The sequence below is a fragment of the Pogonomyrmex barbatus genome, unplaced genomic scaffold, assembly GCF_055798465.1.
Source record: "Pogonomyrmex barbatus isolate J1 unplaced genomic scaffold, ASM5579846v1 scaffold3, whole genome shotgun sequence".
NCBI classification, from domain to species: domain Eukaryota; kingdom Metazoa; phylum Arthropoda; class Insecta; order Hymenoptera; family Formicidae; genus Pogonomyrmex; species Pogonomyrmex barbatus.
In genome coordinates this window covers 3,685,652-3,708,983 of record NW_028297127.1, presented here as the reverse complement: position 1 = coordinate 3,708,983, position 23,332 = coordinate 3,685,652, and the positions used below count along the sequence as shown (strand labels likewise).

At 34.5% G+C, this 23,332-nt stretch overlaps 1 protein-coding gene across 3 annotated transcripts; it reads right to left on the bottom strand.

The window, feature by feature from the left end:
• Positions 1-5,298: 5,298 nt before the first annotated feature.
• Positions 5,299-13,016, bottom strand: exu (maternal protein exuperantia). Of its 3 annotated transcripts, none has more exons than XM_011644330.3 (6): positions 12,859-13,016; positions 8,726-9,026; positions 7,918-8,199; positions 7,401-7,596; positions 6,812-6,954; positions 5,299-6,556 (listed from the first exon to the last, which is right to left on the bottom strand). In XM_011644330.3, exons 2-6 carry the CDS (start codon positions 9,005-9,007, stop codon positions 6,218-6,220), a joined length of 1,242 nt encoding a protein of 413 aa, XP_011642632.2. In that variant the 5' UTR covers positions 9,008-9,026; positions 12,859-13,016; the 3' UTR covers positions 5,299-6,217. The 3 variants fall into 3 exon arrangements, with proteins under 3 accessions (XP_011642632.2, XP_011642631.2, XP_011642634.2); XM_011644329.2 differs by having other exon boundaries at positions 12,842-12,992; XM_011644332.3 differs by lacking the exon at positions 12,859-13,016 and adding an exon at positions 11,026-11,231.
• Between the last annotated feature and the right edge of the window lie 10,316 nt (positions 13,017-23,332).

Below are 23,332 nucleotides of genomic sequence, written 5' to 3'. Positions count from 1 at the left end.
CTATCAACTATTAGATTAATCAGTGTAAAAGCATGGTTGCAACTGTGTGCACGGACAATGACCGCTTCCGATACCTCAATTTACAGTGTAAATAAATACGTTTATTGACCACTCCATTTTCTACATTTTGTGCAGTGCGCGTATTATTCGTATATGTAAACAATTCATTCTCTTTCTCGTGATCAACGAAAAATAACAGATATCAATGTATTAATAAAATTCTGCAAAATAAATTTTTAATCCAGTTTCCATCTCTAAAGAAAATCTTCTTTAATTCATCAATTTTTTGCAAGCTGCGATAATATTGTAGCGAGTTGAATTCAGTTTTTCGTGAAATGTCATTACGGGATTGTTTTGATCGCTAAAGTAAGTAAACTATTTTATTTGGACTTGATACAAAGCAATTTAAAAGAATATTGTGAAAGCGTCATATTAAGTTTCCACTATACAATTATAAACTCATTCTGAGATTAATTAACTGTACATTGTACTAATAACGTACAGTCAATTCAAAGAGTATGTAAAATTAAGAAAGAATTATTTTTAAAAATCTACTGTAATTTTAAAAATATATGATTTAACAATATATTCAAAATTTGTAAGGCATTTAAAATTAATGAATATTTAAAATTAATACTATATTTAATATTTAATTTTATTATTGAAAAATTTAATTAACAGAATATTGAAATAACTGGTTAAATTTAAAATAAAAAAAAAAATTTTTCACTTTATATGGCATCGCTTATAAATATTCCCGAGTGTTATTGTAAATATAAAAACTTTATAATTGTTCTGCTTTTTCAATAAAAGAAAGTTATTTATATTTCACTTCTATTTATTATTATTAAAAATTGGCATCTCTTTAATCAAATATAATTATTTTATTTTATATCCAACTAGCACTTACATTTTTTCGATAATCTCAAATATATTTTTAAAAAATGTGAGAAACGTACCGCCGTTTGGTATTCGCAAGCAAGACTTGACGTAAAATAGACCGGACAATGGAAAATAGAGTGAGGCCTATAATTTCTTCCTACAACAAAGAGGTATTCTAGCTCTAGCTGGCGGGGATTCCGCAACGCGAATCGCAATATTGTTTCGTCTCATCTCTCTTCCCCTTCATTAGGTTGTTAGAGCGAGGTAACGAAAGCGGGGGCCGCGTGGCAGCGGTTAGCCAGCGTGTCATTAATTATCCCGATAGCTTCGGCGCTGCGCGCGCGTTATTATCAATTAAGGCAGCCCTCGGACGCGGCAATTTCCTTCGCGCCGCCTGTTACAGCGGCGATCGCGATACGAGCCATGGCTATTTTGCTCGCCACGCTCGGCCGTTCGCGAAAAGAAATTAGACAGGATGAAGGGCGATCGCCCGATAATCGCGTCCGCACGCGAGCGGATTGAACCGGTAGGGATATTATCGGGGTATCGCGAACCAAATCGACAAATGCGCCGATAAACCCGGATTTTATTTGTTGCACTTGAACACTCTCTTATTATGTTCTCCATTGAATTATTCGCGAATTATTCTCGAAAATTATCTCCATGTAAAACAAATTTTAATTGTTGTATGATAGCGGATCAATCATAATAATTTATAATATTAAATTAAAGCGATAGCTAGAAAAAATATACATGATTCTGTTAAAAGAAAGATGAATTTACGATATTTGTTTACTAATACCAGGAATCCTATACAATTCTAATTGTTAATGCAGTTATGGTTACTTTGTATGAGAAACTAGAAGTATCTTTCGTAATGTATATAGCATGTCTGCTTCTTAGCTACTAACATTTTCGCGATTGCTAAATTAATGTAATAACGCGGAAATACCTTTGGCGCTTCGTTTATTTCTAACGTTAAATAAGAGTAAGGCGGTTGGCTACAGCCGTCGATTAACGCTCATCGAAGACATCCAACACACGTGTGTAATTGCGGGCGCGCGATATAATTTTCTGTAAAGGAAATTTGCATCCTAGACTGCACAATTGCACACGAGTGCGTGCAAAATTACGAGGGAAGGCGGGTCTTAAAGCATTGCGCAATAATGACGCTGAGCGTAAATGAGCGTAAGAAAAACACAGTAGTAATGCTAATTACTTATCGGTTATATTATGCGCGGAGCAGAAGGAATCTCGCTTGTTCGTTCTTTTTATATCGCGCATCATCGCGCACGATAATTCCATTATTAGGATTATTACTAATTGAAATAACGCGCAGCCTGTAAACGTTAATAATGATCCAATCTTGCGTGTAACACATGTTAATGTATACGTTTTCGCTAATTCGCGGTGCTTCCGCGGGAATCCTCGTAGATTCAATTATTAATATCAATGCGTTAATACTAAAACCCTCCAATTAACGTTAACGTCTATGTCGATAATCGCTCCAACCGGAGCAATAGCGAAATTACGCGATCGTAATCACGTCCGAAATTAATCGCCCCGAACTCACATCCGTTTTACGTCCGCTAGCATCGACTTCGTCCGCTGCCGGAGATGTCATTTATTTTCATTCCATATTCCAATTCCAGGATCGGAAGATATAATACAAAGGCGCTTTTGTGAACTGTACGATTAGGAAATTGAAATCTTAATTCATTAATTCTTTATGTTTAAGAGAAGTTTCTAGAGATAGAACATAAATTAAAAATCCGGAAAAATCACAATGATTCGCCATCTATAATGTGATTTGAAAAGAAAAAGTACATATAGAAGATAAAACAAAAATGAAGATAAAATTAATAGAAAGAAATGTACAAACGAATACTGTACTGTATACATCTTCATGTCCGTAATTTGTTTCATTTCAACGGAGACTTTCACACTTGCTCCTGTCATTTGCTTCCGATTTCAGCGCTTTCCTTTCCTTTTCATTATACAGTAAAATTTTGAAACGTTTTTCTATAAAGTTTTGATTTCTTCCTTCTCTCTCTTTTTCATCACCTATTCTTCTCCATCTCTTTCTTGTTTCCATTTGTATAATGACGTTAATAACGTGACGACTTTATAAATTACATTATATATGCAATTGTTTTAATTGTTCGCTAGTATTTTCTATTTTCTGTATTCATTTGTGTTATGTATAAGTTAGTAAAATTATTATTATTACTATTATACACAGGGAGTATCGAAAAAACTTTATTTATAGTTTGTAGTATTCACTATGGGGCTTAAATGGAACGTATGATTTATGGAACTGCTATAAAACGGGATTCTCCGTAAATTCCGGGTCCGTGTTGCGTTTCGTCCTTAGTTCCTGGAAATGTTCCGACTACCACTATTATATTATTACTGTATATTACTGAACGGATTCGCTCAGCCATCGAAGGGCGATGATAAAAGTCGACATTTCACGCTTCACCGAGTCACCACTGATTTCCGGTGGATGTGACAGAACTTCTTCTTGAGAGAATCTTTCATCCATGGGATGGTATGTACTGATAGTAGATTCGGTGACCACATCTCAAGATATATTTTCCTTGCAAAAATATATCGTTACTCTGAAACTGTTACAATTATTAATAAGATTATCATTTCTTTTATCCTCCGAGACGCCACAAACAAATTATTTAAAAATCCTTTATTCAATAAAATAATCTGAACGCAATGTCACTTTCGAACATCAGGGTGAAATTTTCAATAGTCATTTGCACAATTTGAAATATGTAAGTGCTTTTCTTCTTTTTCATCCCTTATCCAGAGAACCTATTTCCAAGCGCGCGCGCGGAAACATATATTATTTCTGAGAACTCTGGTTATCTGGAGAACTCACGTTATCTAAAAACATTATACATATATATAAATATAATCTGTTTTCCTACAAAATTTAGATTATACCTCCTATATATATATATATATATGTGTGTGCATGAGACTTTTATAAAACCACACATTTGCATTCTAGATTGTAATTTTAGCTTAAACTTAGTATGTCACTCACGTCTCATTAAATTAAGAAGCTAATTTTTTTCAAAAAAAAAAAAAAAAAAAAACATTTTTCGTACTGTAATGTAATAATGAGAAAGGAATCAACTTTTCACGCTGTAAAAATTATTATCCAAGCTTTACGTTGTCACGTAAAATCCAATTGAAACGCAGTCGGAAGTATCGACATGCCTTTGATTGATACTTGGATACCGGAATTAAAATCGAGCTTCCTGTACATGAGAGATCTGTTTTTCCAAGTGCGCGCAGTTATTCCATGATATCGGGGGGGGGGGGGGGAAGAAAAAAAGCCGCGCGAAGTTACAGGACGGTACCCCGTCTAATCGTAGTTATGTGGAAAAACTCAATTTTCTAGCCGAGCGCGTCGCGCTCGCGCGGATCAGCTTGATCCCATCGTACCCGCTCCAGAAGGACCACGGAAGAATCACACGCGTTTACCGAGGAGGGAAAAAAAAAAAAAAAAAAGAGAGATGTTTACAATTCTCTCCTCCTACAAGTCCCGTTCACGCCTCGGGGCGTTTTGACATGCAGCATGGAAATCCGCGTGGCGGATGCGCGCAACGGTTCACACACATATTTAATTCATTTCCGCTTTCTCCCGAGGATCGATAGCGCGAGGGGGAGAGGAGGGACGCGGGAGGTCCCGCCGCGAGGCACGCGGAAAAGCGCACGCTTTTTCCGATCGTCGCTTTCCATTCTCCGCTTTTTCCCATGTGGCTAAGTCCCGTTAAACCGACGACTTTTTGCTTATTAAGAACTTTACTGAATCACGTTTGGGTTCCTGGTCCCGAACGTTCCTGCGCGATTCACGCGCTGTGGCATGCGCTCTCGTCGCAATTAATACGTATACTCTGCATGAAAATAAATCGCGTCTGATATTATGCGAGTAGCACCAGGTATAATCCTTCTAGCAGACCCAGCAGATTTCCTGGCAGAAATTTGAAAATCTATTTCTTCGCAAGATTTATCACGCATTTTTAACGCTAAATTATCTTAGATCATTGAGTCATGTGATCCGATTAAAAGAAATTGTGAAAATTCTATTGTATTTATGTCTGTTAATATTTAATATTTTATTTATTTATGCCGCCAGGCTTGTTCACATGTCCTATATTTAATGCTAAATTCAGTCGTTTAATTTTCAACTAAAAGTAACATGAAATGAGTCACAAAAAGATAGAATGTATATGATTTTCATTTAAATTAAACTCAAAACCAGAGATGACCAGATTTGCTTAAAGCCGAAGCACAAAATACAGATATGGAAGTTTATTTTGCACCGAAATAAACGTATCGCATAATCAACGAAATGAAAGCGAGTTTATGCATTTATGTGTTATAAATTTAAACTTGTTACAATTTTAAACTCCAATTTTTATTATTCAATGTTCATACAATGAGATCTCACAGCAAAAATGAAATTATATATTGCATGGCGATACAAAAATATATCTCTCTAATACTACTACACGCGCCTCACGCGCGACTTAAACAATAAAAAGTAGAAAATATCGTGCACACTACTGTACACATCGTAAACTATACGGTAACACGGACCTGTGATATTTCCTATGCCTTTCACACTTAGAGCAGTCTATTAAACGGACGCTCTCGCCACATAGCGAGCGTACAAATCCTCGGGATAAATAAAAGAGAAAGAAACAATAAAGAGAAGGAGAGAAAACAAACGAGTATAAAATTATGAAACCTAAACGATATTAAATATCTTTGCGCGTAACAAATTAAACGTCGCTTAACGTGTTATTTGTACATTGAGCTAAATTCGACGGCGTGTCTCGTAGGAAATCTGTCCTTTTTTAAATCATGCCGACGAATGCGAACAAAAATTAAAAAAAAAAAAAGAAAAAAATGAAAAAATACAAAACAAATAACACATTTCTGATCACGCACAACAACTTCGTCCATCGGACGACCGTAAACTTATTCTAATAAATTTACCCTAGAATTACCGCAAGAATAAAGCGGAGATCCCATCGCAGCTCATTTCGATCGAGCATAGATTTAGCGATATTCTTACAGCACGCTTTATATTATAGTGAGTCCAGCTAAATACAAGCTGTATTTGATGCGCTAAATCTACTCTCGCATTACTTACCAATTTTTCGTCATCCGCGACCGTTATGGCAACAAAAAAAGAATCCACGTTCGTTCGTACGGCCGATGGTCGTAACGAACGACAGACAAATGATGCCGCGAGGTGCTCCCGCTTTGCGGTGCGTAAAAGAGAAATCGAGTAGTATTAGTAGCATTAAACGTGTTCGGCACACTCTTGCGTCAAAGAGCATGACTCTGGTTTAATCTCAACGTTGTCGCCGTTCATTTTCACGGGCGAACCGGACGTTGTGGTATCAGGACTGTCGTGGCCCGAATCACTTTTGTTATTATTCTCCTTGTCATCGCTTATCTTTTTCTCGTTTCTTGACTTGATACCTTTCTTCTCCGGCGTTCTACCTTTCGGCTTCTTCTCCGGATCGAAATGGCGCTCGAGGATAATCATCAGATCCTCCATCCTTTTCTCGTCAACTGTCGGGAGTTTCTCCTTCATAAGGTGCTCCAGTCCATCCTTCTTTGCGTTGGTCCACGCATCCTGAAACCGCGAATGATCGATAAAGAGATTCATCATAAATCGAGTCTTCCATAGCGTGACACGAGCTCAAACATTTTTATCGATTCTATCCAAATTGAATGTTAATTCGCTCTCCGGATGATATATCTTGACAGCGGATCAAACGTTTTACGAGGGAAACCGAGGAAAAAAAGCGAAAACACGTTCGCTTGATGTCGCGTGGCGTAAATGAGCCTGATTGTTAGGACGCAATTAATCATGCGTAGACGGACTCACCTGTAGCTCCGAGTACACGATTCCGGCCTCAGCTAACAGTCGCCGCAGGGGACTAGCGTGTTGACGTTCGCGGCGATTCATACGGAACAGTGCGCTGAATATGGGCCGTAAATTGTTCTGCCGCTCGAATATCATCTTTAGCTCTGCAAAAAAAAAGTTATGCACTGCGTTGACTTCTCATCTCGACAGTTGCTAACTTGGCTTTCAAATTACGACAAATTTGGGTAACTTAAACTATTTGCTTAAACAAGAAAAATGAAAATCTAAAATTTAAATATATTAAAATAAAATTATTCATAATTTATATTTATTTATTATTAATAAATAAATATAAATAATAATTCACAAATATATCGTTACACAAATAGAATCGTTTTATTTAATAAATCTTTTTGAAGCAGAATTGCAAGTAATTAGCCTTTTGTTGAAAAATATAAATATGAAAGTGCTATATTTGTACTGTTATTAGATATTATTTTTTTATTGTCAATAATCAAACAGCTAAGACTGTCAATGAAAAGGATGTTATAATCGAAATTACGTAATTTACTACGCATTTAGTAGTATATATATATATATATGTATATACCATTGTGTTCTTTTTCTTCGATGTCAACAGGCTGTGCGAATTCTCGAATACACTCGACTGCTCTTTTCATAGCTTTTTCATTGTCATTTTCGCTCTCGCTCGCATCTTCGGTCTTCTCGCTGTCGATCGAGCACAAGTATTGTGCTATTTGTAACGCCAACGACGCTCGATGTTGCGCATTGCCCAGATTCGCTTCCTTCAAGCATATTCACAAATATGTATCATTATGGAAAGATTACATATTACTCGTTATCATATTTTTTCATAAAATCATTTACACACAAATATATTTACTACACAAATATAGCTATTAATATTTATAAACATTTTTTTATTTCGCATATAGAGAAATAAAAAATGTAAAACTTTGAGAGAAAATAGTTTTTCTCTCAAAAACAAATCTTTATTCAAATCGAGAATTATGTTTTCTGTTTTACAATCGGACGAGTTTAGAATTATTAATTTGTTTTGTTAAATGTTATTTTTAATGTCCACAATCGATATATATTTTTCTTACCTTCTTCAGCAACGTGCGCGATAAAGTGCGAAGAGAATAAATGTGCGCCGAGTTCGCGCATTTTTCTTCGGCTATGTTGAATCCGTTCGCGAATCCTTTGACTGTCTGTTTGAATCGATCGACTAAATCGTACTTCTTCAGCGATTCAAGCAGCATCGCGGGAATAACCTTGCGTGGCTCATGGTAAACCAGAATTACACCGTCCGCGGCGTTTTCCTTCATAGTTTCTAACCAGCTCAGAAAGTCTGTAAGTGCTGACACTTCGCTTTTGGATTTGATTACCTAAGAGAACAAGTATTTTTCTTATATGCACGTGTATTTTTATAAACAAAAATATATCAGCAATTTTTACTATATTCATATAATGCTTATGTGCTGTGTGTAATTAAAAAAGAAGGTATCAATGTTTGATTTCTTTTGATACTTGATAGATTCTTCCTTATTACATCAAAGAAGAAAACAAGTTGCTTTTATAAAACAAGATAACAATTATTCATATAGCCAATTAATTATAAAATTATATTTAAAAATATTCAAAGCTCGTTCTAATTTAAATTTAAATTGAAATCTAATTTACTTTAATTGAAATTACTAAAAATTTTTTACATGTTTATAATTAATTAATTATAAAATTATACTTAAAAATATTCAAAGAGCGTTCTAATTAACTTGAAATTTTAATAAGAAAATTCTTTGAAAATTTTTAAAACATTTAGAGATTAACGATTGGCGGCATGGATTTCCTTGCCCTCAAACGGGAAACAAATCAATAACAAAATGGCAACAATCTCACGACTTTGCTTCGTACCTCGTTGGTCTTGCTGTTCCTGAGCACGCGGAATTTGCCATTGGTCACAACCTTCATGCTATGACGTTTTATGGCGGTCGGATTGAGATCTTTGTATGGCATCACGTACTGGGAATAAGTGGCGCTGGGAGTGTACGCGGCTATTTGGCAGATCTCGTCGATGACCTTCTTGCCGGTGGTGTCCATGTCCCAGCCGACCAGGCGATAATCGCCCGGCGCAATGCCCATCGCGCCGCATGATTTTTTCACCGGGCTGGCTTCCGTCACTGTCGAGGATACCATCGTTCACGGAGTCACTTTCCTGAAAAGTGCAAACGTCTGCGTATTCCTCGAGTTGATTACCTCTTTCTCCAACGTCGTCTTCACGCCTCCGGGAAACCCGGGGGCAAGAAGATTCCAAGGCTCTCGCGACGTCGATTAATTCGGAGAAAATCATAGATAAACGCACGAAAGCAAAAATAATTTTTTTTATACAGATAAGAAAAGATAATGTTCATACCAGAGTATCAATGCTGAAAAAAATCCCAGAAGTACAGTAGTAAATATCTTTTATTGAGAAAAGATTAAAAGAACTAGATTTTTATTGAACATACTCAATTTAAAAATATTATTATGAGTTTTATCGCTATGTTACATTATTGTTATATTATTGTATTTAAAGCTCATTTTATGTGTAACATTAATTTTAAAGTTGAAATAAAAATTTTTTGAAGAGTGATTTATTGTTTGAGTAAATTACACGGTCAGATGTATTTTGTGAATTTAGGTTTCTAAAAGAAACTTTCTACAAGTTTTCATTTGACTATATGATCAACAGATAATCAGACTTCGTCACCTTTGTTTTGTCAACCTTGAAGCTTACAGTACATTCCGCGATAATGTAAACACGACCTAATTGACGAAGAATAATATCTTGAACCATCATTCGAACTAATCTTGTCATCGAACGTGTTATAACGATACAAATATCTCGTCTTCATATATTTTGGCTCGCGTCCACCTAAACGTCACGACGTTCCCACAAGTTCTCACGTATTCTGTTACAAAAACTTGCGAAACCATTAGATAAATCTCGAAATTAGAATTACTTGAGTTTAATAAAGAAAAGTTTGCGAAAGACTTTCCTTTTATGTTCCATCGATGACTGAAATGTCTGTTTTTATGGATGAATTAAAATGCATAAATCAATCTAAAATTTTAAAGATTGTTTAAAAAATTTCTGACTTTTTTCAATTATAAAATAATCTCCTAACCTTTGTTATCTTTAATTCATTAATCAATGAAGGAACAAGATGTGTTTATAGTTAAGTATTATAAAAGTATCTTGTAATTTTTAATATTAAAAGATAATAGAATGTATTTGCATGTCAAGAATATTTACGTAGAAATTTCTAGAGATGACATCATTATTAATATACATTGGGTTTTACCATAAAAATGAATCATTAATTTCATTACATTTTAAGATTATATATATAATATTAAACATAATTCTGTCGATTACCTTAACGATAATATAATAAACAACGTAAAGAAAATATGCAATATATATGTCAAAACTGTCATCAGTTCTCATTTTTGTGAATTGTCCGATCGATTCGATCCATCCTTTTTCCAACATAAATTCAAAAGAATTAGTAGCTTTAGAATTAGTTTTCTAAGTTATAAGCGGATTAAATCTCGCCGAAGGATATCATTAAAACCTTATTTCACAGCTAATTCCAAGTCCATTTTGAATCTAATAAAACTCTCATCAAGGATTATTTTTGGATTAAATAAAAAAATTCTTTTTCGAAAAAGAAGTCGATAAGTTTTTTTCGTTTTTACGAGTTTTTTCGCTTTTAAAGTGAAACAAGTTAATTATAAAGAAAAAGAAAAAGAAATTGAGAGGAGAGGAGAGGAGAGGAGAGGAGAGGAGAGGAGAGGAGAGGAGAGGAGAGGAGAGGAGAGGAGAGGAGAGGAGAGGAGAGGAGAGGAGAGGAGAGGAGAGGAGAGGAGAGAGGAGAGAGGAGAGAGGAGAGAGGAGAGGAGAGAGGAGAGAGGAGAGAGGAGAGAGGAGAGAAGAAAGAGGAGAAAGGAGAGAGGAGAAAGGAAAGAGGAGAGAAGAGAAAGAAAGGAGAAGAGAGGAGAGGAGAAACTCAATGTGAATAGCTCTAATGATGATATAGTTCCAGAACACTTTTTTCTCACTCTTCTTTTCACATTCTCTATCTGCTTTCTGTACACACACACACACAATCAATTTCGTGATGCATCACGGAAGCGATGCAAAAAAAAAGAAGTGAGAGACATTTTTCTACCTAGATTTGCGTAACGTCCGCCGCTCTTCTCCCACATTCAAATAATCCCGGCACTGCTATATGAATACACCGACGATACGGAACACGATACGCGAAAGGCATACGATTAAACACCACGAATGCTGATTCGCAATGTGACGGACGTAAAATGTGCAACGTACGTAAAGACAAAAGCGAGAGCGGCGAGGAGGAACCGAGCCGGAGATAAGATGAGGCGAGAAAGAACGGAGCTGAGGCGCGCCTTCTCGCACGTAGTCGCGACGCGAATGACAATCGACGATTGCCTCTCTCGGCCACGTGGTCGTCCTCTCGCGTATGCTAACAAAAGACAAGATATCGCGCGCGCGCACATGCAGATGGATTCCGTCGCTAAGAAACCGTTCCCTCGCAGCAATCTGATAACAAGAATGCAATGAAAACGCGTCGTGCTCCAGACATTTGGGATCCGAGTATTTTCGCAGAGCGTTTCATTAAACAGATGTAAATAATAAGCTCCGGTAGCGTTGCATGTATGGCCGGATTTATCTTTTTGATTCGTAAATCCGAACGATACTCAAATTTATATTTAAAAATGTCCATAAGTCACAAGCTAATGTTTTCTTGAAGAAAATAATGAAAATGTTAAAAAATCTAAAATTTTTATTTTAGATATGCGATGGATTTTTCTTCAATTTAATGTGAATTTTGATAAAATTTAGGTTTATTTTTTAAATCTATCCCATATTCATAAAAGAGTTTGCCTTAATAACAGCTTACAAAGTCGTCGATCAAACACGAAGGTCGAGGAAACAGGTCGAATGTTATTATGTTTATTCCTGTTAGACCTTCCGATATACAATTCCATCATCCACGGCAAAAACCCAAAGGTTAAATTGCCGTAAATAAGACACAAGATCTATTCAAATTCTGAAAATTCACGTGAAATAATAATTAAAATCGTACGTGTAGTTTATTAAATGATTAAAATTCCGCGACACTTGTTTGCGCATCGACGACTTTGCGTGACACTTTTGCACATTTTTTTGCGATTGAACAGGACGATCTATGATCTAACAGTGGGATATCTAATCGCTCGAGATGCATTTTATGCGATCGATAAAAAAGCGTAGCTGCGCGTTTACTTGGATTGCGCAGAAAGTGGTCAGATATTACAGACCATATGTTGCCAATTAACGACTGCAGACTTCCTTTTAGAGGTGTACAACACTGTTGTAAGGATAATTACTCCAATACCTTTTCCTTTTAAACAAGAAATTGCACGATCATGAATATCGCTAGCACAATGCGACGTAATTAGACGCCGTTCGTCAAACCAACATGTAGAATTTTTAAGAACGACAACAAATATGTTTACTTTTTCGAAAGTCAACGACATAGCCTACCAGATCACCTTGACGCGATTAGCAATCGGTTTTGCCTTGATTTAATAAACTTTTCAGCAGTTGGAACCAAGGAAGACATGCGAGAGTTGGTTAGATTTATATCTCGGATAACGTCTCCGCGTGTGTCGTTTTATAAATAACATTTTTCGAACATAGGAACAATTTTCGTTGTTGTCTACACGTAACTAGCCATCGTTATTCCTTCAACGAGCCGCGTTTTTCTCACCGTTTTTCTCACCATCGCGAAATACCGTTAGCCGTAATCACGTGAACGTGCGCATTCCAAGTGCACGTGGTCATCGCGCGAATAAGGCGCGCACGGCTTCCGTATATGTAGCGACAAATTAAGTCACCCACGCTTTTTTTCCTCTCTCTCTCTCTCTCTTTCCTTCCCGTGGATAAGATAATTTTTTAAAGGACTCGCGAGGACTCACCGATTTGTCTCTCTCACCTCTGTCGTTCGTCCTTTGTTCCTGCCGGCCTTCGCCTTGGTCGTCGCGAACTACGCAGGCACGCGTGAGCGAATCGCCCGAGTCACTTATCGGTCGCGCGAGTGATACTGAGCGATCACGGATCGCGAATCGCGGGCGGTGGGCCACGTGCCAGAGCGGCGTGGCGCGACGCGGCGCGGCGCGGCGTAGCGGGAGCGTGCCGTGCGTCGCAGTGCGCGTGCTCGCTGGATCCGCGCGGGGTCACATGTCTCGGCACGTTCGCCGATTCGGTCGGTGCGCGCGGAACGCAACGTCGGATCGGATTACCGCCTCGTGAATGGAGCTTTCTGTTAAACGGTCGTCGATCATTGGCGTCGATTAGCGAGAGCGCTCGACGCGAGGTCGATCGATGTTTCGAAGCGGAAACGAAATTCCGCGGAGAAACGTTCGTTTCGACATAGGCATAGGCGAGAGATATGTTTTACATAGAAAATTTTCGGAAGAAATAATATAATGAAAGGAAATTGCGAGAGTCAAACGTGCGAAAGAAAACTTCAAAGCGGATGTATGTATGTATGTAAAAGAGAATTTAGAATAGATTAGATTGAGATAAAGGTATAAATAACTTGATATGCGAATATTCTTTTTTATATAAGATGAAAGATAGCTATTTTGAAATAATATATGAAAACTTTAGGCATGATTATTACAAATAAATTAATATTAGAAACAAAGAGAAAAAAATAATATATAATTAAAATTTTCTCGAAGAAAATATTAAACGTTATAATTTATGTAGACAAAATTGGGTGTAGACAATTTGAAAAATTATATTGTTATCTCTAGGACAGAAATGGATAACAGAACTTTATTCTTCGTTTAATTTCGGTCAAACTTGCTTTAATGAAATTTTGATACTGTAGAACTAGTTATATCTATAAAGCTATGTTTTAAAATAGCAAGTTGCAAAGTTGTAAGAAAAGATAGATTTTAGCTATCTCTAAAGAAATTCTTATTAAGGAAAGATTAATTTTAAAGCAATTAAAAAACTCTGGATGAAAGAAATTTAGAATATCCGATAAGCGCGATGCAGGCGCATTAAGGAAATACGCAAACTAATATCGCTACATTAATCAACAGAATAAATTAATTAATCACGTATTTGATGTTAATCTACGGTAATGTGATTGTGTATATATGCGATAATGCCAATTAATATGCAACTTCATTAAAATATTTACTCGTGAAATCAATATCATTAAAGTATGATGCATTTGAATAATGAGCCACTATTAACAAAGTTATACGTGTAACGTTATCACTATCGTTAGTTCAATAATTAATTGATTTAGAAGATTATTGAATTGCACATGTAAGATAATTTCACATAAGATTAACATTCAATACGCATTTTAGTTAATTGCAGCATAAACGATTATCTTTAATAAACACGAATTATAATGTCGAGTCATATTTGATTGGGAAGAGATTTACAGAGTTTTACAGTTTCTACGTAACGTCCGGGAAACGACAACAATGATATGTAAACTTCCATCGTGTTCTAAAATTACAGTCGAACTTTTTCAGAATATTGTTTGTACTGCTTTACGGGCTTGCAAACACAATCGTACATATAACGTACATCCGAGAATGTGTTTTCGTTCGTGCGTTGATGAGGTCAAATCGCGAACAGATGCGTATTAATTCTTATCTTACTCTTTATCTTGGCAATTACAGTGGTATAAGAAAGCCATATGACAATCGTTCATCAAGCGACTAGTTTCCTCTCTGCAACACAGAGTCTTTATCTCACTCGATAAATATCACGACCGTGCAAGGAAAAATGCATCCGCACGTAAAGTTCAATTTTGCTTGAAACCATTTCTTTTGCTTCGCTATATCGCGAACTTTTTTTTTTGTACTCATCACAGAAATTATTTTCGCTGCGATTGCAAAATATAGAATGTCCTGAATCTACAAATCCCTTGGCCAATTTGGAACGAATATTTTTTTAATGATGCACTTGTAATTTATTCATGATTGAAGTTGGAAGATTTTTCAGAAAATAAACTTCAAATGATGCAAATAAATTATAATTCCATTGGTTTAATTTTAAGCTTAATTTGGTCTCTAACAGACTTCTAAAAGGACTTAAAAGGACTAGAAATACGAGGTAATATTTGAGAATACTAGAAATATTTAATAAAAATTTAGTAAAGAGTATGAATAATGTTCTTTATTTTTTATAATAATAAAATTAATAAAATTGACTCTGAATTTATAAAAAAATTGTATAGACAAAATAACTCATTAGTCGTGAAACATTTTATATATTAACTTTTTAAATTTAACTAAAAAAATACAACTATCACATTGCCACTAATATTCACAATAAATTTTGGAATTAAAAAAATGTCTGTTATATAGATGCATCAAATATCTCTGAAATTCTTTTAACATGAGATAATGCAAAATAATTATTTTTGTTAGTTAACTTTTATGCAGAATGTCAGATAATTAGTTGCTTTAATACAATTTATCTGATGTAATGAAACATACTTTCAAACATATATACTTCAATGTATATAAATATCTACTTAAAACTTCATCATTAAAATTGAATTATTTTGTGTATCTCTCGTATATTAATGTCAAAATTTATAAAATTAATCATTACAAAAACGTTTTCAATTCTATTTATTAAGTGAATATATAAGATACTTTCTATTATTCTTTCTATTATTCTTTTTATGTAAATAAATAAATATTTTTCCAAAGTGCACGTTAAGATCAAAATTCGAAAGTATTGAAGTTTGCCTCTTTTCAGCGATGCTGATTGGTTGTTTAGTTATGCTTATTTTGTGAATAACTGTTATCCCGAAGATTCTATATTTTGACAGTTTTGTTGTATAGTATATAAAAATCAAATAAGTAATAGTTTTCTATTATAATTTTTATTTTTTCTTAAAAAGAAGAAAGAAATAGCGCGCATTTGTAATGTCTAATCTATAATTAAGCTGAAATTACACGTAACATTATAAATGTAATAAATGTTTATTACATTCTTGTTGTATTCTGTGTTATGGTTTCATTATATTAAACTCTTATTTTTGGCATATTTGTATATCATGTATATCATTGTATATCATTATAATATTTTTTTCACAGGTAGTTTTGATTTTGCATTTTGCGTTGGGACAATTGTAGTTGGCGATAATTGTATATCATGATTATCGAACGTATAAACTATATTACATATAAATGGGCGTCGCCGAAACCACCGCACTGGACTGCGGAGAAAGTGCATTACATTACATCACGCCTGGGACGGTCGATTAACATGCGATCCAGTTTGCGAAGTGCGGGAAGTCGATAAAAATCGACCAGCAAAACGTGTCTGGTCGCGGCGAAGTGTCTTTCGTGAAGGAGACGCAAACGGCGCGCACTCTTATTGGGAAAACGTGCATATTGTCGTTTCAGTAGTTACGGAACTGCATTTTTCGCGAATTTCAATTACGTGTCCGAAGTATTCGACAGAATAAACACAGTTGCTATATTTCCTATTGAAAATAAGCTTCTTTTGAAAATAAAACTTTTTCATAGATCAGCGGATATTTTCTTGATGTTAAAGCTTGTGATAAGCGTACTTTGAAACAAACTTTTGTTAAGGCCCATGTAATATCGGCTGAAGGATAAGAGATTTTGCTTAGGATTTTATATTACCTAATTGTTTTTATATCTATCATTTTATATCATAATTCAAGTTTTTTTTCAATTTTTCAAGTTTTTATATCATAATTCAAGAATTATTTACAAGTCTCTCTGTATATGTTTATTTCAAAAAGGATTATTTTAATTCTTTAATAAAGAAATAACATTATATGAAAACCGAGAAATTAATTTCTCTTAATCGAACGAACGATTACACTCGATCGGAAGGACTAATTTTATTTCTTTTGATGACTGTAGATCCTTTATATTTTCGTAAGGGGAATCTAATCCTTATTATCGTGACTGAACCGGAATTGAACCTGGGACCTTTCGCTTTCTGGACTACTTTTATCATTAAGCTATGTAGACCTCACGTATTAATACTCTCTGTCAGGAAGCAGCGTTCTAGGGATTGTACGTATTAGGCAGAACGAGAGAAATATTAAGCGCGGAGGAAAAAAAAAGAAGAGGACTAAGGGAAAAAATTGCACGCGTTTGAGGGTTGCGTTGCCTCATGTGTCTTTCACATCTTTGCTAGACCCTCCCAAAGGATAATAAAGAACTCAATTAATTTGGCAAGATCTTCGAACGCATCTGTGGCTCAGGATGGTCCACGAATGTCGAATAATCTTTATTTCCAGGATTACCTGTTGGCGAATTTCACGGAAAATTGCCTCATGGGTCTGATCGTTTTTATCTCACAAAAACACGGGGAATTTATCTTTGCGTATGATCTTTATATTTTATTGTGTTATCTTTTACAGGTTTTCTTCGAAATGTCTTTTACATTTTCTTTTTTATTAGAAAAGTTTAGTTTTCCGTGCGGTTATTCTTTGCATCATTTTATCTCGAAAGAATCTTTGAAAGTTCCGAAAGTTTTTTTAAACATTTTCCGTATAGGAAACTTATTGTACCATGATGTCGTTAAATTTTTTTCGGAAAAACTTTTCTCATGATTATTACACTTTTATCTCTCGTGTCTTAGAAAGCTCGATAGTTCAGTTTAAGCAAAAAAAAAAAAAAAAATCTGTAGAATGTAACAATAAGTGTAATTTAGCAGCATTCTGTTATAATCTTACTTGTGATCAATATCCGATATATCAATATCCGCAATAACAAATTCACGAGATAGAAAAATTATATTTAAATCATATAAAAATAGATATGTATTATATTATATGTTAATCCTAAATTTTAAAAAAGACAAGGATAATTCAAGCATTTAGCTTAAAAACTGACAACTTTTATTATCAACAGAGGAATACCTGAATAGGTGCTTCCACGAATGTAATGTTTCTTTGCGAGTTAACAATACTCCCGTTTATAATCCGATAAGATAAGAGAGAAAAACACCTAGAAGTCAGATATACGGTGCAAGCGGAAGATCGATGAGATAAGAAAAATTTTTTCTTAATAAAAAAGAAAAACAGAATATCTTACTAACAAAATCTGCTACAATAATTAATTAAAAAAAGTCAATTTTTTAAATATACATGATTTTAAGAATTTTTAAATCGTTAGCCAATTACGATAAAGTTTTTAGTTTCAAGCTGCATGAAAAAGATTACGTCGGTGCGAAAGCATTTCTTTACTTATATGCTCTTAATTCTGTAAAAAAGTTGTTTAATATGGAAGAAAAGATATGTGTACCGCGCAATTTCAAAGAGACGTATGCATCTCGTTAATCACGAAAGGATTATTTCGCTCTTGGTACAACCAGGCAGTAATAACCAACCGATCGGAATTCCATGCAGGAAATGGAAACACAGGATTATCCTCGAATCCCTCGCCCGATTGGTTAATATTCAAGCGAGTTTCCGCAAATACAATGAAGAAACCGATTGGGGCGACGTGTTGCTTCCGATATCCACGATATGTCCGCAAGAGAATTTCCCTCTGCGAACATCTTTTGCGCGAGCATAAAATTCTTGGTAATGTCGTTTTGTAATTTTATGTTTCATGTTTTTGTAATTATTTAATAATAGTTATCGTCGTGTATTAATGTTCGAGAAGAAGATAAATTTTCTCTTTAATTTTTTACGTACTAAATTTAAATCTTTTTATTTATTTGATGTTATACAGATAGTCAGATCAATAAATTTTAACTGCAAGTTATTTATCTCGTAAATAGAAGGATTAACTTAATTCTGGTAATTCTTTAGAATTATCAAATATTTTTTTAGCCAGAAATATTAAAAAAATATAAGAAATATTTCCTTTTCACCGTACTAATAATCGCGAAGATGTTTGATGCAAAAGGTGTAAGAGATGAAATCAGAAAATTGCAAATAGATAAGTTCGTTATCAGCTAACTGTAATTGCATCTCGGTATTGCAGCAGATTAAAAATAAACGCAATAGGTAAGAAATGTCACTTTCATAACTTATTTAATCTCTTATCTATTATTGCGTAAGCAAATCGCGTGTTTAACACTTCTCTAAACACTATAGTTTAGAAAAGCCTTTCTTTAGCATGAATGAGAGAAAATTATACGATAACCAGGAAGAAAATGCGAAGAAAAACAATGGGGAATAGACATACCGTATGCTATTTCAAATTATATCTGATCGAGTTCGGAAGGCGTGTGCAGTTCGTGACTCCACAATTGCTTCTTTTCCCGATATCGCCGATTGTCGGCCGTTCTAGAATAATTCTTCGTTTCTCCCTCGCTCGTGGTTAAACTGACTGAATTCAACGTGCGTGACTCTTCTCACTCGTGATCTTTTTCACTGTGATACGCATCGCGCGAGTTTCGATTTATCGCTCGACAGACGAGCGTCGTCGAGATTCGATAGCCTGCTGTCTGGCATGTTTCGAGAGTGTCTTTACACAGAACAACGTTTTTAAACGTTTTTAAATCAAACACGTATTTCTTAGAGTTTATGAAAAATGTCGGAAGGAAAATAAAAGGTTTCTGCAAAAATTAAACTAAACAGTTAAAAAGAATTCGAATCAGGATGCGTGAAATGAAATAAATGAAGCAGAATTAAAATAAATGATAATTATTTTAAAATTTAGTTTATATTTCTTTAATTGGAAAATGATTTTATTTTATTGTTTTACATTTTAAAGTAAAGTAAAGTAAAGACAAAAATCTGTAACAATGAAAATGTAAATTGTGTTTATAAGAGGAAGCTGCTCGCTTCTCTCTTAGTTTTTGATTGCTTTATCTCTAATAAATTTTCCATTGCGTGTTGCCATGTCATTGTATTGTTGTTGTTACAAATGGCACATTTTGTACATCGATACTCTGATAACACAACTTGAATCTAATATGTAATTGAAGCAGATTTAAATTTCAATTTAAAGAAATAACTGATATTAATAATTTTTTATGATTCTTAAAAATAAAATAAAATTATAAATATTGAAAATGATTTTTACATTGAAGTACGAAAATACTACTGTTATTTTATTAGCCACGAATGCTATATCAATTATTTCCTTATATTACAAAGTGTGATCGTTATATCAAATATGATGAAATATGATGCAGCGAATGGCAATGTGTTTTCTCAACGAAAACATATTCCAATTCCATTTCGGAGACAGACTAGGCTTTTACCAATAAAATGTCTCCATTAATATTATTTGTATATTTCTATCGCGTACATTCGGACTTGCATTATATGATGCGTGAATATAAATTTGCGTTTTGAGCAACACGAAAATCTTATAATACGGATGTTATTATAAATGCGTGCAAAAGCATATTAATTAAATTCACATTTGTAACAAAACAATTTAAATTGTTTTATTAGATCTTTGCATCGATAATGATTACCAAATTAAAATAGCAGTCGGAAGAATTACTCATAAATGCAAATGTATCCTAAGAATGACTGTTTTTTGCATTAATTTTTAATGAAAAAATATAATGTTCTCATAAATAGTAGAGATATTAATATACCCGTTTAATTTCGAAATTGATATGGAAATGCTTAGTGTGTTAGTTTCGCTTCTCTGAGGTGAATGATTGCCTGGAGGAACAAAATTGACGTTCCAATAAACAAACCTCGTTCAAAAGTAAATATTTAGTTGATCGAACATATTACACAATTAATATAGTAAATATTTAGTCGATTCAATGACTGCGTTTATTATGCGACTGCGTCAATAAAATTACTGTTGCATGCACGTAATTTGTTTAATCAATTTGATATTTGTTTTGACGAGGACAACCGTCAATTTTGTTCACTATATTTTCCTCTGTGAATATGCTTTTATTTAGAAATGATACACAATAAAATACAAAAACATACAATTTCCGTTTAACTTAAGTTATTAAAATATTGTATGTTATAAAAATATTTGCGTAACTATTTTTGAAATTATTTTAAGTATTTATATGTAGAATATTTCGAACTTACTATCAATCGTTTAATTAACAAAAAATAAATATAAATATCAAATATGTTATAAATAAATATACAAGTATCTTAATATCATGATTTTAATCAAGATAAGGGGATTTTTGCTATTATAGCTCACGTGTCTCTATTGCAAGATTAAATTTTCTTAATGCAAGGCTATAATAAATCAACAGGTAATGTTACTTCAGGCGTACAAGGTATTCAACCCTGTTTGTTCGTATAACTGGTTCCAAAAGCCCTGGTCAAGCTGCCCAACATTACTTGGTTATCCCTGCAGGCTATACAAGGGATACATAGTCGACATTAACTGTTAACTCGCCCTATGAACAGTACAAGGATTTTACACGACTTTATATGCGCAATTATCACAGAAATCTATGGCTGCGAGCGTGAAGCATCGTAATTAACTTTTTGTGTCTCTTAACTAAGAAGATAGAAAAAATAGCGATTTTGTGTAAACAGAAAGCGATTATTTTTAAAAATTCCTTAGCAGCCTCCAGCATAAAAGATATATTAAGAAAAATTGCAAATATTTGAACATAACTCTTGAGGAAATGATGTCGAAGTTTCTTCCATCGATTAAAATTGATTTGAAATTTTTCTAGATTCAATTATTGGATAAAATTTTATTGTTGCCTCGTAGAAAGTTTCGTCTATAAAAAAGAATATAACAAAAACGTTTTAGATCAAATCTTAAATTTTTAATACTTCTTTCCCTCGAGATTTACTGCTTTCTTTTTCCTGTCTGCAGGAAAGTACCATTGCCCGTTCTTCAAGAACAAACGCGCTCGCGTGCGCTGTCTTTTTATCCCAGCGCGATTATCCGGCCGCAAAAATTTGCGGTCTGCCTGCTTGATCGCACGGATTAGCGGTCCGGATTTCTTTGGTCCATTAATTCCTGCCGGCGAGCTATCTCGCGTTAGACGCTTTTTCCGCGATGCGCGACGCGACTTGCGCTTTCCGCGTATCGGTCGTTTCTTCGACGACGACGACGACGACGACGACGACGATGACAGCAACGCTGGCAAGACGCTGGCTAACGAGGCGGAAAATTCAGGCGCTCGACGTGTTGTCGGCCGTGATTTCTCATCTACATGAGACGAATCGAATAATTGGCGGTAATTTTCAGACGAGGAACGCGTGGCGATTTCTCCATGTGGCACGTGGACACGAGCTTGTGGATGCGATCGAGATAATTCGCGCGCCGTTCTCGGCTTATTTGTCCTGACCTTGACCGCGGCAACTAATAAGGGATTCCTTGACCCTTACGCTCGGAATTAAAAAGAGGCTCGTCAACAACCTCTTCTGCTTCCAACCTCTGTTGCTTTACACACAAGTTTAAACTTGATTAAATTGATTTATTATTTAATGTCATTTAAAAAAAGAATTCATGTCTCTTTTTCCTTCTTTTTTGGATCTTTATAAATTTTTAAAGCGGTAAAATTTAAATTTATATTTTTTTTACAAATTATTACAAAAATATGAAATAATATTAAATTATTCTAGCATCTCTCTTATTTTGTTGTAACTGCTTTCTTTTTAATTTTTTATAGCTATCTTATTTTTTATATAAAATATTCTGAAAAAATAAGAAAAAATTAACTCTGTAAATATATAATTCATAATTATTGCATAAGAGGAATAACTTCTTCGATACGGACATGATGTTCAGAATGTCAATATTCGCAGATCAATTTTCTATTCTGCACTAACTTCAACTGCAATGTCGTTCTCGTCAAGAGAAATAATCGATTTCTCGCATTATGCAATTTCATTCATCGACAAACTTTGCCGGCGCGGCGTCACTCGAGGGTGAGCTGCTTTAATTTAAAGTTTTATTTACCATTTAAACTTTCTAATAAGACACTTTACCAACGGTAGCAATCGTCCGTGAGAACACGACATCGGGTTCTGGATTCCTTCTTACCCTCCCAATCCATATCATCCATGTCATGATCCACCCCGCGTTCCATCGCGGATGTACGTTTCAGATCAGATTTATAACTGCAAAAGTTGGATGTCGTATTTTACGGGTTTCTCGCTTGCTTCTTTACGAGCCAATACGTAAACACATTTTCACGTATACGTGCCTTGATCTTTGTCTGTCTTGACGGCCGATTTTTGATAGAAGTTGATCGAGACACTAAATAAACAAAATCCAACTTGATTTTATTTGACAGATTGATCTCTCTTTTTTTCTTTTTCTTCCTCTTTCTTATTAAGTTCTCAATTTTCCTGTTAAATTCTCATGAGGTTTTCTGATATCTTCTGATATTTCGAATTGATAAAGAAAAAAATTAACATAGATAGATAGAGAAAAAGAAAGAGAAAAAGAGAGAGAAAAAGAGAGATAGAGAGAAAAGAAAATTAATTAATTTTAACAATGTTAATTATATTTATTTATATTCTC